The sequence below is a fragment of the Mastigoproctus giganteus genome, chromosome 9 (assembly GCF_048544385.1).
Source record: "Mastigoproctus giganteus isolate SK-2022 chromosome 9, ASM4854438v1, whole genome shotgun sequence".
NCBI lineage: Eukaryota > Metazoa > Arthropoda > Arachnida > Uropygi > Thelyphonidae > Mastigoproctus > Mastigoproctus giganteus.
The window spans coordinates 116,142,072-116,163,096 of record NC_143583.1 but is presented as its reverse complement, the minus strand read 5'-3'; the positions used below and the strand labels follow the sequence as shown (position 1 = coordinate 116,163,096).

Below are 21,025 nucleotides of genomic sequence, written 5' to 3'. Positions count from 1 at the left end.
TTTACCCCAACAAATAATCATCTGTTGTTTCGCGGAAGTGCGTTATCCACATTTTTCCGTAAATTTTCCCTATCTCTGTTTACGTGGTCACAGTACCTGAATATCCGAATGACACTGACATTTTGGACAGTTTCAAAAAAAAAAAAAATTCAAATTTAAGAACTAGTGACAATACCGATGACGAGAGAAGGAAAACGAGGACAATGAAGGTATTAAACCTTCTAAGCATGAATTGTTGGCATTTGGTGAAAATGAAGTTAGAAAAAAAAAATTAGAAAATCAATTAGGTTACAGTTAAATACAATTCGTGGATTTCGGGGGTACCTAATTGAAAAGATGGTTTTGGAAGAATTGAAGAATTTGATGGACGCACTGAGTATGATACCAATTTTATTGATTGAATGTGAACGAGGGTTTTCAATAATCTGATTGTCAGCCCAATCAGAGTTAATGACAAAAACAGTTTCTTCACTATTGTTTCTTAAAATTGTATGCCCACCGCTGACTTGCTTCGATCCAGCAAAATATGTCGATTCGTGGCTGCTTCGGAAACGTCATTCAGCAACCGACACACGAAGAGGAAGAAAAGAAGTCAGTATTAGGTGTCAGATAAAAACTTAATAAAAATTTGGAATATTCTACAAAAACTTTATTTTAAAATAATTTTTACTTATTATTTTTAAGGGCCATAGTCTAACGAAGGACCCTTAAAATGTCACTCAGTTGTCTGTCTATCCGTCCATCTGTCACAGCATTGTATCTCTGGAACCACTGAACCTATTGACTAGAAATTTTGCATGGATTTGCACATCAAGTGGGCCAACATAACGCCATATTGATCATTGTTGACAAAAATTTGTCTGAGAAATAGAGGGGGGTTAAAATGTGGGGGGATAAAAATGTTGTCGACAACCTATAGCTACACCGTTGGAAAGAGCTCAAAGAGTATGTTTAAATATAATTTTAAAATTAAAAATTTGAGAGAGGAAAATGTAACAGGAAAATATGAGTAATTTTCGTGTCCCCCTCTCTATTTCCATCGCTAAGGAGCTAAAAATTTAAAAATCACATTAGCTATGTGTTATTCGATGCTTACCAAGAGCAATTTATTCTGATTGAAATCTATCATTTATTTTTGTTTTAAAATTAAAAAACCAATTTTTTGCTGTACTTCGATAGCACGCTTCTTTGTACTAAGTAACTCTCCTTTTAGTGACAAAAAGGTTGCTAAATAGTTAGTTAATAATTCTATAAAGGTCATTTATAAATTTTGCGACCAGAAGTATATTTGTCCTTGAGGACAAATATACTTCTGGTCAAATATACGATGGTCCTTGAGGTTGTCACAGACATTCTCTCAGATATGCCAGACAAGCTGTTCTTGCTACCTGGGAGTCTAAAACGCTGATGGAACTGATATTCGGGTGACACTCAAGTCAAAGTGGACCCAATTTAGGCGAAGTCCGGACGGTCTATGACAGCCAAATCCTCTGCTTGCACCTTCACGATGGTGGGACTGTTAGTAATCCTGGGTATAACCTTCATGCACAAGTACATGGTGGGTGACCACCCAGGTGTGAACCAACGTAAGCAGGGGTCGAGGTGTGGCACCCACACCACATGGAGGAATGCCGCCCCTCTATGTTAATAGGCAGTACTAGGTGGTAGATGACTCTCATCAACCGGTGAAATACCACCACTTTGCTTATTGGAGGCTTGAAGTGGTGGAACCCATGTTTAGTCTCTAGAGCTAAGTTCCGGCCAACCCTTCCCTATCTCTTCCATCATGCAGTATGATTGATGATTTTTGAGGTTATGATGAATGTCGTGGTGAGATCCAATATTCCTTACATTTCGAGGGTACAGCTCTAAAACGGTGTTCGCAGGCCGGCCGCTAGTTAGTACACCGGACTGAACCTATTGGTAACTGTCTAGGAAGCTTCCGGATCAGCTAGTGTATAATCTTGCTACCTCTACTCTGCCAGATAGTGACTGGAGGGAGTCCGAGTAGTGTGTATGCGGGGAGCATTGTCGAGGCCACGTTATGTCAAGGATCTGGGTATATTCTTACCACATGTACGCCATATCCAAAAATTTCATTACTTCATACAGCATGTCCCACCCACTTTTTCTTACTATTGAATACACCATGAATTGTCAAAATAATAGAACAAGCTTATCTGCGAAAAGATCTAAACCTCCCAAGGACTTCCTAATTCATTTCACAAATATACGTGGTCTCAATTCTAATCTCAACGATGTCCATTTCCACTTGCAGTCTTCCAAACCCCATGTACTTTTTCTGACTGAATCTCAGTTATCAGTTGATTCAACTACTGCTCATCTCAGATGTCCAAATTATTTGCTGTATGATTCCTTTCGCCTCAAAGGAGGTACTTGTGCATATGTCCGTTCTGATATTCCCTGTCAGAGACTTGGCAATTTGGAATCTCCTCTCTTTGATCTTCTCTGGCTTAAAATCTCTCTACCTCATTGTGTCAAATTCATCTGTTGTCTCTACCGTTCTCCCAACTCCACTAATCACTTGGAGCTCTTTGACTTCCTCTCTTTGCAACTTGACTTTCTCCAGTCCAACTTTCCTAACAGTGAGGTAATTTTCCTTGGTGATTTTAACGTTCACAACACCAGCTGGCTTCCGTTTTCTAGTCACACCGACCCAGCAGGTCGAGATGCTGAGGCTTTTGCAATTACTAATGACCTAGCACAGATTGTTCATTTACCTACAAGAATACCGGACAATCCTAATCATACAGCCAATACGCTTGATCTTTTTCTCACAAACAACCCTTCTAAGTACAAGGTTGAAGTGAGAGGTCCTTTAGGCACTTCAGATCACAACTTGGTGATTGCCTCTTCTCCAATGGAACCTTTATCTCATGGCTATTCCCAACCTCGTATTGTTTGGCATTACAAGAATGCTAAATGGGATGACCTGCGAGACTTCTTTTCTTCTTTTCCTTGGTCTGATTACTGTTTCAAAACTTCTGATGTCAACGTTTGCTCAGATCGTGTCAGTGAAATTATTCTTGCAGGAATGGAATCCTTTATCCCACACTCCACTTTAAAATCTCGTCCTTTATCTAAACCTTGGTTTTCCAATAAATGTGCTAAGGCTGTCCAAGAGAAGAATGTTGCATATCGTAATTGGCTTGTTTCTAATTCTTCAGTTTCATTTTCTGCCTACACCAAAGCTCGCAACAATTGTAAAGCAGTTATTAATCAGTCCAAACTAGAGTTTGAACAGGCTAAGAGTAGAAAACTTGCTTCTTGCCCTAATGGTAGCCGAGCATTCTGGTCTCTTGCCAAAGCTATTGGCCGCAACTTTTGCCCATCTCTGCTCCCACCTCTGTCCAAACCAGATGGTTCTGTTGTCACTTCAGCCAAGGATAAAGCTGACCTGCTAGCATCCCATTTTTCTTTGAGCTCATGTATTAATGATCTTGGTAAAACACCTCCCACCATTCCTAACACGCTCCATTCAATGCCTCCTGTGGTCTTCCGTCAAAAGGATATCAGAAGGATTTTGATGAATCTTGATGCTAAGAAAGCTCCAGGTCCTGATGGTATTTCTCCACTTGTTCTCAAAACCTGTGCTCCTGAACTTACTCCTATTCTTTGCCGCCTTTTTTCACTTTCTTATTCCAAAGGTGTTTTTCCTTCTGCTTGGAAATTTGCTCATATCCAGCCAGTTCCTAAAAAGGGTGACAAATCCCTCCCATCCAATTATCGTCCCATTGCAATTACTTCTACTCTTTCTAAAGTAATGGAGAAATCAATTAACCGCCAACTCTTAAACTACTTAGAAACCTTCCGTCTGATCAACGATCGCCAGTATGGATTCCGTCAGTGTCGATCCACTGGTGATATTCTGGCTTATGTTACCCATTTATGGACTAATTCAATGGAAAAGTTCGGTGAAACACAAGTAGTTGCTCTTGACATCTCAAAGGCTTTTGATCGTGTTTGGCATAAAGGTCTTCTAAACAAGCTTCCATCTTATGGTTTGCCAACTGTTTTTAGTAATTGGTTATCCAGTTTTCTCTCTGATCGCTCACTGAGGGTGATGGTAGATGGCTCTCTGTCTTCTAACTTCTCCACTAATGCCGGTGTCCCCCAAGGTTCAGTTCTTTCCCCCACTCTTTTCCTCTTGTATATCAATGACCTTCTTCCATTGACTGGAAATCCTATCCATAGTTTTGCCGATGGTAGCACATTGCATTCAACTTTCCATTTTGAGAAACCTTGTCCAGCTCAATCAGCTTCAAGTTCTCGAAAATCTGCTGCCAATTCCTTAAATGCCGATCTTCAGGTAATCCTCCAGTGGGGCAAAGACAACTTAGTTGATTTCAACCCTTCTAAAACTCAGTCTTGTCTTATATCTCACAAAAAGGATTCTTCTGCTCCTATGCTTATCTTTAGTGACACTCCGATTTCTAGGCAAAATGATATATCTCTTTTGGGGATTACCCTGACTTCTAATCTCTCTCGGCACAAACACATTACAAATATTGCTTCCTCTGCATCTAAAAAACTTGGTTTTCTCTTTCGCTCTCGGCATTACTTTTCTTCCAAACAGCTGCTCACTCTGTATAAATCGCAAATCTGCCCTGCCATGGAATATTGTTTCCACATCTGGGGTGGTGCCCCCAAAACCTCTCTCAGGCTTCTTGATTACATTCAGAAGAGGGCAGTTAGGTTAATTAATGATTCATCTCTAACAGAGTCTCTCCACTCGCTGTCTCATAGACGCACTGTTTCTGCTGCATGCCTCTTCTACAGATACTTCCATGGGCACTGTTCTTCTGAATTGGCTTCTATAATTCCCGCTCTCTCTTTCAAAACAGTCCGAACACGTGCCGCCACCAGCCAACATCCATTTACTGTCCAACTTCAAACCCACAGAACCAACTTTTCATCTTCCTCGTTTATTCATTCTACTGCCGTTTTCTGGAACAACCTTCCTTCATACATATTTCCTGAAAATTACAATCTACAGAAGTTCAAGTCCAATATCAACAAATATCTTCTTTCGTCTTCTCAACCTCCAACCCAAGCACGGTACTAAGTACTATAGGTTATAATACCTCTCGTGTTTGGGGTTCTCATAAAAAAAAAAAAAAAAAAAAAATATTTAACTATTTTCAAAACTGCAGTTATCCCAGCAATGAGATACTCAAAGAGCCAGTGTTGAGGTGGTGGTGGTGGAGAGGTGCCTGTGCAGTGTCTTGCACGGCCCTCACCTGCCAGTCACTTCTCCAATAGTCGCTTCTCCCACCCTTGGCATTCACAACAACTGGAAAGATTCAAATAGACAACGTTTTCATTATTTCCTAAGTTTTAGGCCAAGCCTGGGTACTATAAACTTTTTTCAATTACCATAAAGCTCTCTATTTGAGATACATGTACTACACTAATGACCATTCGTGTCATCCCGAGTGCTCGGCACTCAGTAGTTGACCGATTTATTTACTTATTTTATTCACATTTTACTTATTTTTTTATATATACTTGAATAATTAATTTATACTTAATAAACTGTTAATATACTAAATTTGTTGTTCTTATTCCAAAAACATTACTACGAAAGTAACCTCTCATGTTTGGGGTTTAGATAAAAAAAAAAAAAAACAATATCAGGAAAAAAAAATTTTTAGAGTACTTTTCATATCCTTTTAATTTTCAATTTTTCCTGATAGCAAAGAATGAGTACTGGCACCTATTTTTTTACAAAAAAAGCACTGCATACAGGTAATGACATCTACCTAAAAGTAGGAATGTGGTGATATAATATGCCATCTGTATGTGATTTAGCCTGGAGTACATGGGTTTGAAGGAGGGGGGAAGTGAACCGATATCATAACTAAACCCGCTTCTTTATATAAATTTTTTTTTGATAATTATATTTTGAAATATTATTAAAATAAATGACCATGGATTTGTGGTTGAAAAAAGGAACTTTAAAATGAGAAGCAAGTAGTTCTAGTAGTGCAACTGTGGTCGATGAAAACGAACACAGTATTGTCACACTTCAAAGTGAGGATGAACAATTGTAGCCTTTTGTTCCCCAAAAATCCAAAGTGAAAAAACAGAACCAACTAATAAAAGACCAAAATGAAAGTATGATGATAGTTATTTGAATTTCGTCTTTACATGTGTTGGAAATAAAGATACTCCTAATGCACAGTGCATCGTATGTAATAAAATATCATTAGCAAATAGTTCTTCGACTCCCGCTAAACTTGTGATTCGTATATGTTCTGTAAATATATTGTGAGATGAAAAGTGTTCCGTGACTAAAAAAGTTTAGTCCTAAAATTTTAATTTTATCATTCACGCAACATGGCTTCCCCTCAATTTTTTTTTTTACTTTATCTACTGAATGTATCATGAATAGCCAAACTATTAGAATAAATTTTGGTATTGATATTAGTAGTGGCAAATGATGCAAGAAAGCAAGCTTATATAGCATCAGCAAAAAAAAAAGGGAAAAAAAATTTCACATCATCTGTCATCCCCTCCAAAAAATAACTAGTTTGCCTAGTTCTTTCTTGAACTTATTCAAACTAACCACTTCCCCAACAACAGCTAGAAGTTTGTTCCAACAATCAACTACCCATTGACTGAAGGCAGATTTCTACATATCTGTTTGGCAACCATCCTTCTTCAGTTTGAATTATGCCTTCCCCTCATGTGTGTAGTTTGAGCAAGAGGAAGAATGCTATCAGCATTGAGCTAGCTCAATTCATTCAAAGCCTTGAACTCCTTGGTCAGATCACCTTTCAAGTACCTTGTCTCTAGAACTGCAGTTTGCAGAACTGAAGCCTTTCGTGGTAAGACCACCCTTTTGTTCCTTCACCAATCTCTTTGCCCTTTTCTGCACCCATTCCAAAGAAGGGATAACTTGTCTGTGAAACAATCTAAACTTCCTCATTCATTTCACAAATATATGCAGTCTCAGTTCCAATCTCCATCTCATCCATTTCCATCTAGATAGTCCACAGATTGAAATCTACCAAAAAAAACCAAAAGATCAAACTGAAAACAGTTTGTTAGTTTGGTCCTTTGGTGTTTTTGTGACTGTGCAACTACAGGATTACAATCACAGAAGTGGTGGATTTGATCAAGATGACTTGTGCAGTAAGCCATTCAAATATTATATTAATAATAACCCTTCCTGTTGGCTGCCATGCTTGCAAAAAAAGTGAGAAAGTACTCATAATGGCACATGTTTTTAGCCTTTGGGCCATTAATTCCTCAAAAATATTAGACCAAGAAAGAAACGAGCAGTGGCCTTACTGCTCATTTCATTCTGTCTCTCAAACCTATCACTTTCACTTCATGCAGAGATGGTACATGAGTGGAATGTGGATTTACTTCTGCCTAAATTGTTTAATTTCATGTTTTCATGCCACTCAACAGAACAAAGTGTTTCCTCTGATGCGTACTATTCTCTATCCTCCTCCAATTTGGCCAGAAATCATAGCGCAAATTCAAGCCATAGTTATTTGATCAAAGTGCTTTATTCAGAACTAAATTACTCCTGTACAGAAACATTCTGCATGTCGAAATAGAGCTTTTGCATACCATGGATATGGGCAAGAGGCTTCGATGAATGAGGAGTATATGTGCAGTAGCAGTACCATTTGAGTTCCTTTACAGCAGCAAAGGCTTCAACAACAGATTCAAACTGATCAAGGTCTTTGTTTATGCACTCTATAATAATAATATGAAAGATAATGAAATTTCCCTGAAATCAGACTAAGTTTGCAGATGATACTAATGTGGGAACAATGAATAGTAACGGTAATCAGGATATGCTACTGCAAAATCTGGAAAAAATAAACAGATGGGCTGAGAATTGGCAGTTGAAGTTTAACATTGACAAATGCATAGGTAGCAGTAATCCCATATTAATATACTAACTGTGTGCTCACTGATCTTGATCAATATTAATTCGAATATGCTATGCGATCAAGGTCAATGCAACAGGAGCATATAATGTTAAATTATGCAATTAATTTTTGCTCTGGATCACTTAAGTCATATTTATAAATAACAGAAAATTTTATAATATTGTGAAGTAAATTTTCTGGGGGAGAACACTGGTGTGTACCACCAAATGTTGTAGAGAAAAGAACTGGGGGTAATTGTACAGTTTGACATGAATTTCTCTGAGCAGTGTAGACAGGCTGCTAGGACAGCTTATCATGTCAATGATATACAGGAATTTTACCAGCATGGATAAGGAGGTATATAAAGGAATGGTTGGACCACATCTTGAGTATTAGATACAGGTCTCTGGAAGCCTCATTTTAGGAATAATGCTGATCTGTTGGAATGGGTGCAGAGAAGTGAGGGAACAAAGGTTTTCTTACCAAAAAAGACTTCAGTTCTGAAAATTGCAAGGAAATCTGATTTGAGGTGTTTAAAGCTCTTTATACATTGAGTAAGCTAAATGTTGATGGCATCTTTACTCTAGCTTAGACAAAGGAGGCACAATGTTTGTTTGTTTGTATGTAGGCTTTATGGCGCAAGGGCAGCAAAGGCCATAATGCACCTAAGGAGGCACAAATTTAAATTGGGAAAGGGTGGTTGCAAGATCTGTGGAAATTTGCTTTCAGCCAGAGAATAATCAATTGATGGAGCAAACTTCCATATGACGTTGTAAAAATGGGTAGTTTTTTTTTCTTTTTTTCTGATGTTGCAGAAATTTGCTATCGTGAATCATTTGCCAATGATAAGTTAGTTTGTCATAGGGAGAGTTACTTGGTTTATCCTTTCCATTAACATCAGCAATTTGAATCAAAATCCGACAGCACAATACCTTAAATTTATACCCATAAGATACTGACATCTCATGACCTTAGATGCTCCAGCTTAAATCCTAGACAATCCATTCTAATTTAGTTTGCAATTTTTAATATTCATTTAGATGTTTTTATAGGACTTACTTAGGAAAATAATACATCTAAAATTTTCTTCCAAAAAATTTTTTTTCTAGATATTCGTGTTGGATTTTGCTTCAGCCAAACATCTGCTGGTACATCTCATGACCTTAGATGCTCCAGCTTAAATCCTAGACAATCCATTCTAATTTAGTTTGCAATTTTTAATATTCATTTAGATGTTTTTATAGGACTTACTTAGGAAAATAATACATCTAAAATTTTCTTCCAAAAAATTTTTTTTCTAGATATTCGTGTTGGATTTTGCTTCAGCCAAACATCTGCTGGTACTTGTACTACCCACACTGCAGACATGATGGAAATAACCAAAGCTGACTGTTGCTGTGGTATTGGAATATCCTGGGGTCCTGGGTGTGAAATATGTCCACAACGAGGAACGAGTGAGTTTTTCATTTTAAAAATTATTTTTTTTGTTTTGTCTCCTTCTTTTGTTCAGCTTTGCTTGTGGTAACTAAGTTTTGTTCAACCTTGTGATAACCAAGATTAAATCAAAATAATAAAACCCACATAGGATAAACAAATCATAAACCAGTTAAAACATATACACATATACTTGGCTTAATGACAGCTTTGGGTTTCTTAAAAGTGAGTCATTTACTGCAATGTTATTATGCAGATGGAAATTTTCCTTATACTACCATGTGTTATAGTGATATAGATGCCTTCTTGAAAAAAAACACGAGTAGTGAATTTTAATTATAACAATTGCTGGAGTATAATAGAGTAATACTGAATCCCCATTAGATTTATAATCGTGAAAGAAAGGAAAACTGTAGAATAAAAAAAAGAAAAACAAATTCTTTTTTTTTTTTTTTTTGTTTTCATTAATCTTAGCCAGTCACAAATAATGAAGATTCTTCTGCTGTTGTAGGTGGAGATGGTTGTGGTTGTTTAAAATATGAGGCTGTTGATGCCTGCAATATTGTTCCCTTCTTTGTATGATAGCTGGTAACATTTGTATGTTTTTTTTGTTATTTCCATACTACTTGTGCTGCTTTTGTGTATGTATTCATTTTTCTCAGCAAAAATGGCCACACAGCTTCTAAATGGGTAAAAGAGTCTGACACGTTAGCATTAATACAGGCATATGAAGCAAGAAAACAAGCTTATATAGCATCAGCCAAAAAAAAAAAAAAAAAAACTTCCCATTTCACCCATCCATTTTGTTCCAGTTCTTTGAATTTATTTAAGCTATCGACTTCCACAATGACAGATGGAAGTTTGTTCCAGTTACTTCCTTGGTTGCTCTTAATCAGTATACAATGTTAGCATTTTTACAACCGTGTCTTTACATTTTTTGCTTTTTTGAAGCTCAGGAAGTTCTTGGATAATCTTAGCCATATGATGCAAGTAAAGTAGCCACGTCAGCAATCTCAACATCATCATCAATTTTAGCCTGTAATATCTGCTATTTCTTTGTATATCAAACACTAGTGCTCTTAATCCAAGGTAATATTGGATTTTTTTTTTTTTATTAAATGAAAACCCAAAATACAAGATGTATTAGAACCTAAGAACCTATAGTACTTAGTACCATGCATGGGTTGAAGGTTAAGAAGATGAAAAAAGATATTTGTTGATATTAGACTTGAATTTCTGTATAATGTAATTTTCAGGAAATATGTATGACAGAAGTTTAATGAATAAATGAGGAAGAAGAAAAGTTGGTTTTGTGAGTTTGAAGTTGAATAGTAAAAGGATATTCAGTAATTCCCTCTCACTACTTTGAAAGAGTGAGAGGGAATTATAGAAGCCAATTCAAACCAGTGACCATAGAAATATCTATAGAAAAGCATGCAGCAGAAACAGAACGTCTATGAGACAGAGAGTAGAAAGATGAGTCATTTGTTAAGATGAATCATTTTAGAGATGAGGTATTAATTAACCTAACTGCCCTCGTTTGAATGGAATATAGAAGCCTTAAAGAGTCTTTGGAGAGACCACACCACATATGGGAACAATATTCCATGGTAGATTTGCAATTTGTACAACAGCTGTTGGAAGTAAAGTAATGCCTAGAGTGAAAGAAAAAAACCCAGTTTTTTAGATGCAGAGGTAGCAATATTTGTAATGTGCTTATGCCAAGAGAGATTAGAAGTCAGGGTAATCCCCAATAGAGATATATGACCTTGCCTAGAAATCAGAGTGTCATAGAAGATGAGCATAGGAGCAGAAGAATCCTTTTTTGTGAGATATAAGACAGGACTGAGTTTTAACTGGATTTAAATCAACTAAGTTATCTTTGCCTCACTGGAGCCCCTCGACGTGGGCACCTGTACATGGTGAGGGGACCTCCCAGTGACGCTGCTGGACTTCAAGACTAGCATCACTGGGATCCAACGCCCACAGCCCAGGTTCCAGGCTTACATCAATGGAATCCGGCGTGTTTGCCGTGCACTGCGACCCGTGGAAATTCGGAAAGGGGGATCCTGGTGGTTGAGGGGCCCAGCTTCAATACACCGCTTTGGCCCCTGCTTCGACAAGACGGGAGGTCCTGGAAGGTCCGGCTAGGATCAATCGGCTAGTAGGCTCGCCTGCGAGGGTCATCCACGTCAATGCCACACCCCTACCCTCATGGTCCGAGAGACAGGATTCAGGCTGGCGGCAGTGCGGGTATGGTGACTAGGTAGCCCTGGCGTTCCACTCCCGAGCGCATTTATTGCATGCCGGGTAGTGGGCGTCCCTTTGAGCCCCATGGTGCGTGGGGAGCCCGGACATTGAACCACATGAATCCTGATAAATTAATTTCTTCTGGGGCCCCAACCCGGTCCCTAACTGAAAATTTTACTGTAGACCAAGAGAACGTCACTTCTGCAAAAAGACAGAAAAAAGAGGTTATATCAGGTCCTACACCTCGGTTCCTGATAATTCACTCAACTAGTGATCCTATAGGAAAAATGTCACCCTTCTTTATCCAGAAGGGTTTGGAAGGGTTGGCAGGCTCTCCTAAGTCTGTCAAACGGCTTCGTTCGGGTGACATACTTATAGAAACCAGAAGTGATATACACTCAGAACAGCTCCTCCGTGCTACATCTATCGGGGGAATGCCTGTCACCATAACCCCCCCACAAGACACTGAACTCATCCTGTGGTGTCATCGCGGAATGGGATCTGATGGATGTAACTGAAGAGGAAATCTGTTCAGAGTTAAAACCACAGGGAGTGACAGCTGCCAAACGTATATCCATGCGTAGGGATGGAAAATTAGTTCCCACTAGAAACATCATCTTAACATTCAATTCACCAACTTTTCCTCATGAAATCAAAGCTGGCTATATATAAGGGTACAAAAGGTGATATAGTTGTACACGTTGGCACTAATGATATTAAGAGTAGGAAACCGGCGGAATTACTTAACAAGTACAGGTCACTGATGAAAAAAATATACAAGAGGGAAAGAGTGGGAGAATGAACTGATCTTTGGGGAACACCAGCATTAATTGAGAAGTTAGAAGACAGGGAGATCTCCCATCACCTGCAGTGAGCGGTCAAAGAGAAAACTGGATACCAGTTACAAAGAACAGATGGAACAGATTACAGTTTCACCAAACTTTTCCATTGAATTTGTCCATAGATGGATAACATAAGCCAGTGGATCGACATTGATGGAATCCATACTGATGATAGTTGATCAGAAGGAAATTTTCTAGATAGTTTAAAGTTGGCAGTGAATTGAGTTCTCCATTACTTTAGAAAGAGTAGAAGTAATTCCAATGGGATGATAATTGGATGGAAAGGCTTTGTCATCCTTTCTAGGAACTGGCTGGATATGAGCAAATTTCCAAGCAGAAGGTAAAAACACCTTTGGAATAAGAAAGTAAAAAAAAAGCAACACAGAACAGAAGTAAGTTCAGGAGCACAGTTTATGAGAACTAGTGGGGAAATACCATCAGGACTTGGAGCTTTCTTACATCAAAATTTGTCAAAATTCTTCTGACATTCTTTTGACAGAAGACTGCAGGAGGCATTGAATGGAGCATACTGGGAATGGTGGGAGGTGTTTTACCAAGATCATCATCATCATCAATACACAAGTTGGAAGAAAAATAGGATGCAAGCAGATTAGCTTTATCATTGGGTGAAGTGACAGTTGAACCATCTGATTTTGTCAGAGGTGGGAACAGAGATGGGCAAAAGTTGTGGCTAATAGGTTAGCATTAGCATTAGCATTAGTAGAGGCATTTGATGCAAGAAAGCAAGCTTATGCAGCATCAGCCAAAAAAAAAAAAAAAAAAAAAACCCACTTCCACTTCACCCCTCTGTTCGTTCAAAATACCTGTCCAGCTGAGCCTTAAACTTATTTAGGCTATCAACCTCCACCACAAGGGATGGCAGTCTGTTCCACCAACCAACCACCCGCTGGCTAAAGGCAAATTTCCGCACGTCTATCCTACATCTGTCTTTCCTCAATTTGAATTTATGCCCTCTCAGGTGATTTTTCTGAGCTAGAGGAAGAATCCCATCAGCATTGAGCATGCTCAAACCATTCAAGGCTTTATACACCTCTATCAGATCACCTCGCTGGTGCCTAGTCTCCAGACATTGTAATTTGCAAAACTTAAGCCTTTCTTCGTAAGAGCACCCCTTTGTTCCATTCACTAATCTTGTTGCCCTTCTCTGTACTCGTTCCAGCAGCTCTACATCCTTCTTGAAATGAGGCCTCCAGACCTGTATACAGTACTCTAGGTGTGGCCTGACCATTGCCTTATACAATGGAATAATCACCTCCTTATCCCTGCTGGAAAAATTCCTGTATATCATTGACAATACTCCATGAGCTACTCTTGCAGCCCGTCTGCACTGCTCAGAGAACTTCATATCTGCCTGCACAATCACCCCCAAGTCCCTTTCATTCTCTACCACTGTCAGTGTAGTACCACAGAGTTGATACGTTGCTCTGGGGTTGCTGTTTCCCATGTGTAGTACTTTACATTTGTCAATGTTAAACTTCATTTGCCACCTCTCAGCCCATCTGCTCAACCTTTCCAGATCGTGTTGCAGCAGCATAGTGTCAGTAGTGTCCTTGACAACCCTGCCAACCTTTGTATCATCTGCAAACTTGGACATTAAGCTTGATATACCATCATCAATATCATTTATAAATACAGAAAACAATAATGGACCCAACACTGAGCCCTGAGAGACTCCACTAATAACATTAGTCCACGATGAGCAGTGTCCATTGATTACCACTCTCTGTCTTCTCCCCCTCAACCACCCCTTTATCCATAGCAGCAATTTGCCTCCAATGTCACACTGCTCCAATTTGTGTAGCAGTCTTCCATGTGCAACAGTATCAAAAGCCTTTCTAAGATCCAAGTATATAATATCAAAGTTATTCCCTGCATTCAGTTCTTTTGTGACTGCATCATAGTATCCAATCAAGTTGGTCAGGCAAGACTTCCCCTTAACAAAACCATGCTATGTCTGAGCTATAACTGAAGTCTTGTCTAAATGATCCTGCAGTGCTTCTTTAACCAGTGCCTCCACTTTAGCATTAGCATTAGCTAATCCACGTTAGCATTAGCATTAGTAGCCTCCACGCATTAGTTAGCCTCCACGTTAGCATTAGCATTAGTAGAGGCATATGATGCAATAACGCAAGCTTATATAGCATCAGCCAAAAAAAAAAAAAAAAAACCTTCCCATTTTACTGATCCATTCATTCCAAATGTTTGTCTACTTCTGCCGTAAATTTATTTTAAGCTATCAACTTCCACGACAACAGATGGAAGTTTGTTCCAACAATCAACTACCTTCTGACTAAAGGCAAATTTCCACACATCTATTTTACAACTGTCCCCTCAGGTTTGTAATCTGAGCAAGAGGACGAATCCCATCAGCATTGAGCCTGCTCAATCCATTCAAGGCCTTATACACATCAATCAGATTGCCTCGCAGGTGCCTAGTCTCCAGAAGCTGCAATTTGCAGAACTTAAGCCTTTCTTCATAAGAGCACCCCCTTTGTTCCCAATTTTTGTTTAAATTGGGTTCCTTATTAAAAAAAACTGGTTAATTAGTTACTACTGTCAAATGAAAGTAGGCTTGCTTTTCTCTCCAGTTTTGTATTGTATTATTAGTTTTATAGTTTATATTATTGAGACACTTACTTCTCTTTTTCAATAGATGCCTTAAAAGCAAGATTTTCCCCAAGATGACTGGCTCATGTCTTTTTTTTTTTTTTTTTTTTTTTTTGTTCCTGCTCAAAAAGTCTCTGACATGGGCTCTAAGTCAAAAAGGCCAAATGGTCTGAGTGAGTCTTCTAAAGTGATCTCCAGAGGAATCACTCTCCTTTTCAGTTAAAAATTCATTCAAATTTGTTTTCTAAACTGTTAAACTTAAAAGTTATAATGTTTATCAAATTTCAGTCATGCATGTCAGGAAAGAAAAAAACCTTTCCTTTTTATTTTTCTTATTCGCTATCCACTAATACCACTTTGTCACTCAGCATTACTTTTGTCTTCAGTTGGCAATGACAACAACCTGATTTCAAAATCAATCCCCAGCTAAAAGAAGTGTAAAATGGATGTCACAACTTTTAGAGACCAATAGAGCCATGATGCTTTAATTTTGATACCAATGACAAAGAGATGAGATTTTTTGATGAAAAAGGATAAAAAAAGGACTTTTTTTTTTTTTTTGCAAAGACATTCCATTCTTTTTTAAATATACTTTATTCGTTGAGAACTCATCCTCTGAGCAAGCTTTGACAATTCCTTGGACAGAAAATTATTCAGCTGATTGCAGATTCTTCCAAAATAGTTTAAAGACTTCATTTGGTAGATTTGATGATAGAGACATTTAATCCAAGTTAGAACAGTTGTTAAAACAAATAACCTTTACCAAACTCCCTGTTACAGTTACTCTTCATGCTCTTCAATTCAATTACTCTGAATAGTTCCAAAGGAATTATAGCAGAACTGGATTTATTAACTCTCGTAGGAAGAAATAGTTTAATAGCTTAAAGACCTGGAAGTTATACAAGCAAAACATTTTATGACATAAAAGTTGGTAACCTTATTCTTGCATGGAACATTATACATACTTTGAGCACCCTCATTTTACCTCAAAGAGTCAAATCAGGATATTTGCCACTTTGAATGTGCCCACATATGTCAATCCCTATCAGGTGTTACTAATGTCAATAATATGGCATTCGCAGGCCATGTTTTTAACATTTGTAACATATAATAGTGTTTGGTATTCACATTTTTTACACCTATTGAGATAACATAATCTGTCCTCACTGCAGATACAAAGAACATAGTCAGTCAGTACTGCTATCTCCCCTTTCTATCCAAATTTCAAAGGGCATCATCATCTGGCCTTCTCTAAGATATGTGAATTATGGAAACTTGCTAAAAACTTTCAGAAATACAAAGTAAATATCCTGAAGCAAGAAAACAAATTTTGCCAAAAGTCATAGAACAGTTGCTAGTCAGACAGATGTCTTTGTTTCCCTGAACATTTCTATTGCCACATGAACCCATTCAATACTCTCTTCCACCAAGACAGTCATATTCTTAAACACAGTTGATGAGAAATCCAAACACCCAATGACTGTAACACCTGACAACCAGCAGACCTCCCAGGAACCAGTTAAAACTAAGTACACTGTAATTAGTGTGTGTTGTTTTTCTTGCATTAGTGTGCAAGAAACAATCACATTCCACCAGTAAAGATAACAGATCAAAATGATACAATACTGATCCTCCATGCAGAAGATGATATGGGATGATAGCCATGTCTTCCCAAATAAGAACAAATGAAAACCAAACCAATGTAATAAAGTAAATCCTTTAAAAAACAGCGAGATCAAACAACCACACAACAGCAGACTGTGATAATTAATTTCAGAAGCTTGCACAACAGTAGACACATGAGCTAGATTTGCCCCTTTGTAGGAGTATGCCTACACAAAAGTTATCTAATCCCCTAGGTATCTCCCAAATTTTGGAGCTATACTATTTATAGATGCCATTAATGTCTTCCAGAGGAGTTGTTATTCTGGTTAGATGTAACATCCCTTCGAGGTCTATACCTCTTCAAACTACCTCAGAAGTAGTTTGAAGAGGTATAGACCAGATTTCCTGTCCACATACTTGATCCACTGTTGATCCTGTCCACTTTTGATCATGCAATAGCTCAAAATGAGACCTCCACTTTGTATTTGGGAAAATGGCCACCATCCATTATGGGAATTCCCTTTTATGGATACCAAGGTTAGCTAATTAGTTATTATTCTATGATTACCAACCTATGCTGCTAAACACAGAATTTCATACATATATTTGTTTATCAGTTTGAGGACAAGCTCAAAGAGAACATCACAGGTGGAGATATAATCATCATGGGTGACCTTAATGCAAAAGTCGGAAGTGGAGAGACAAGGACTAAAATACATTATGGGTCTGCATGGTTGGGGATCTAGGAATGATGACAGTGGTGACAGGCTGTGGAATAGCAGAACAATGAGATGACGACGATTTGTTTATCAACAGGTGCTACATTTTCTCACTGCTAAGTGATCACTGTTATTTGGGTCACTGCTAAGTGACTCACAAACAACAGTGATTACTTTCCTATTATCTGTAAAATCCAAATGCAGTTAACTTTTCGCTCTTCATGTTGCATTACCTGGAATTTTTCTAGAACAGACTGAAATAACTAAATAGAAATTACATGCAAATCAGATGATTTCAGTTCAACCCCATTGAAGATATTAATGTGCCCATCATTATCCAAATGTTAGTTAGTAGCTGCAACTGTAGCAATACCAGAATTACAAAAGGGAAGATTCTTGACAGATACAAAGTGAGTCCACAACCTCCTCAAGGAATAGAGATAGCTCCCTTGACAAATTGAGATAAATTAATGCTTGGAATTGGTTGCATAAATGTCTTACTACAATTAACTTAATCATTTACAAGCAACTGAAAGCCGAAGTCCAATTAGTTATTAGAAAAAAATTGCTTTTGTCATTACCACAGACACAGATCCATGCTAATATGGAGACATATACATGTTTTAAATGACAAATATCAATGGAATCCCTCACCAGTCCTTCACTGGACAAGTATGTGATCTGTTCTCCATTGCTGAAATAGCGCATACCCTATCCAATTCTTTCTCTGAAATATCAGCATCTTCTTACTCTTATTTTCAGAATATTAAGGCTCATGCTAAAGAGCACAAGTTAAATTTTACTACCATCTAGCAGATAAATTTCATTACTTCTCTAGCAGAGCTTCATTGCTCGATATCATATGTGACATAATGCTGTAACATCTAAGCCTTCAGTTCCCTTCAATTTCCCTGAAGATCCAGTTGTGGAAAACCAGATCTTTAGAAAAAATGACTATATACTCTCTTGTTGTCATTCCATGTGTTAACCTTTCTAAAGCCAGGAAAAGATCCCTCTTTGCAAAATAAATGTAGGCTAGTCTTGCTTGCCAGATGTTTAGGCAGGGCTAGAAAAAATGGTTCAGAGGCTCGCATCGATCTTAGCATAAAATATTGTGAGTGATTATCAGTGCAGTTTCAGAAAAGAACAGATCCACTTTAGATGTCTACATCAAAGCTGTTAACATGTGAAATGCATTTGCATTTGCAAAGAGGCATCTGGTATCTCTGGATATTGAGAAAATCTTTGATACTACACGGAGATAAAGAAAAAGCACCGTAAATTAGCAATTGTTTGAAAACATTAATGAGTTGATGGTGTAGTTAGAACATCAGAGTTATAGTGAACATCTTCATTTATTGCATCTGGTCACTATTAAGAATTATGTACTGAGAAAACACTTTCAGTTCTAGCAAATTAGATTAAGACTATTTTAGAATGAATATGTAAAATATAAATCCATAACATCATTGTGTGTAAGTAGAATGTAAAGGGAATGATATAACTTTTAACACTTTGTATCTGTATACTTATAAAATATTAGTAAATAAAAAGAGTATTAAAGTTGTTGCCTGACACCTACTTTATATGAAGATTACACTGTATAAGGTTATGCATTTGAGGAACAGAAATCCTGGAGAAATATATAAATCAGGGGAGAGGAGCTAAATATGGTTCAAGACAAAAAGTACTGACATGTTATGGTTCAATCTAAGATGAAATTTTCCATGCAATGTAAGTAGGTAACTAGGAAGGCACATGGTACTCTAACTATGATTTATAGAGAATTTGCTAGTAGGAAAAAGGAATTTGAATTAAATTATAATTTAATTATAATTTTTTTACATATTAAGTAAAACACCACTCCTCCAAAAATAGGAAAGAGTGGTGTTTTACTTAATGTTTATTTAAGATTGCTATAATTCATTCAAAATTCTCTGCATGGGTAAAAATTCCTTTTATTATGAAACCACACCTTTTGATTCCTCTCTGGGGAATCAGTGAAGTATCAGTGCTAATTATATTAATTAGCTAAGGTTAAATTTCATTAAAATACAGTTTCCATTAAAATTAACAAATGAAACTGTATCACCATAGAAAAATGGGTAGCCCTTTACAACATAGTAGCAGCTTGTGCATGCTCTTTGTTCAGTTGTAATGATATTTTATTTTGTTAATTTTTAATTTTAATTTTAATAGTAATTATATTTTAATTTCATGTAAGCTTAATTTATTTTAATCAATCTTGCTGAAGAAGATCCCTAAAGAGCACTTCATATATGTGCTTTTCTATTACAAATCATTTCTACACATGCACTCACACAGAAGTATATTTTATTTTTAACATATCTTAGGTTTTAAAATTATAAATTCTTCATTTAATTTTAATACATTTCTTCTCTTTCCCCTCTTCCAATAGGAGAGTACAACAATCTGTGTCCCCATGGCAGTGGCTTTACCATAAACGGAAAAGGTGAGTGAACCTTTATGAAGTGCCTATAACAAATATTTAAATTCTGTATAGGCCTTCCAAACATAATTACATAATTCAAATATACATAATATAACACATAATTTAAATATAATTGCAAAGAGTAACCTGTACATAAACAACAATATATGTTTTTCAATTAGAAAAATTAATGATTGACCATTTGCTAAATTGTTTAATTGAGAAATGTGGAACATGTTATGTCTTAACTTCCTCCATTGTTAGGATACCAGCAGCACCATAATTCAGAATGCTACAGTTGAGTCTTGCCTGCATGAACTGATAACCTTATTCTTTAAAAAAAAATAGTAGGTGCATGCCACTGCTGTTGAAATATTATGAAGTTTGCAATATGTGTGTATTTTCAATATGTATATATCCTTGAGATATACATTACACAGTGTGCGTGTGTGTGTGTGCACGTGTCCCATTTCAATGATGTTTGGAAAAATAATGAAAAAATCCTGGATTACTTAACTCATTTAGTCCCATGTATATGTATACTCAGATCATGATATAACTACTTGCCTTGTCTGATTATACTCATTTTGAAAGCTACACATCAGGGTTTAGATGGATTGGAGTGCACTGGAATGTGATTCTGGTTCATGCTTTGGTAATGCACATGCTTAATTATTAAAAATAAGATATTTTATCAATGACTATTATCAACAAATAAGTTTTCTCCTGTCAGAGGCAGTTAATCTATTAATCAGCTAATTTCAAAGTAGAATCGAATAGTTGCCTTGTGGAAATGGAAATAGTGTGAGTATACTGTTTTCTTTTAATTTTATTTTATTTTCTCTCTCTCGCTCTCTCTCTTTGTTAATTAGTATTAGTAGAGGCATATGATGCAAGAAACAAGCTTATACAGCATCAGCCAAAAAAAAAAAAAAAAACGTCCCATTTCACCCATCCATTTGTTCCAAATGTTTGTCTAGTTCTGCCTTGAATTTATTTAAGCTATCAACTTCCACAACAGCAGATAGAAGTTTGTTCCAGCAATCAACTACCTGCTGGCTGAAGGTGAATTTCTGCACATCTATTTGACAACTGTCTTTCCTCAATTTCAGTTTATGCCCCTCAGGTTTGTAATCTGAGCAAGAGGAAGAATCCCATCAGCATTGAACCTGCCCAATCCAT

At 37.2% G+C, this 21,025-nt stretch overlaps 1 protein-coding gene across 3 annotated transcripts in view; it reads left to right on the top strand.

The window, feature by feature from the left end:
- The window catches only part of LOC150080668 (fibrillin-2-like), a 1,460,049-nt gene that overhangs the window by 1,251,477 nt on the left and 187,547 nt on the right, over positions 1-21,025 (top strand). For all 3 annotated transcript variants that reach the window (XM_090381969.1, XM_090381968.1, XM_090381967.1), the window contains exons 56-57: positions 9,215-9,367; positions 19,811-19,864. In XM_090381969.1, coding sequence (XP_090238095.1) covers positions 9,215-9,367; positions 19,811-19,864 — 207 coding nt within the window. The remainder of the gene's footprint in view (positions 1-9,214; positions 9,368-19,810; positions 19,865-21,025) is intronic.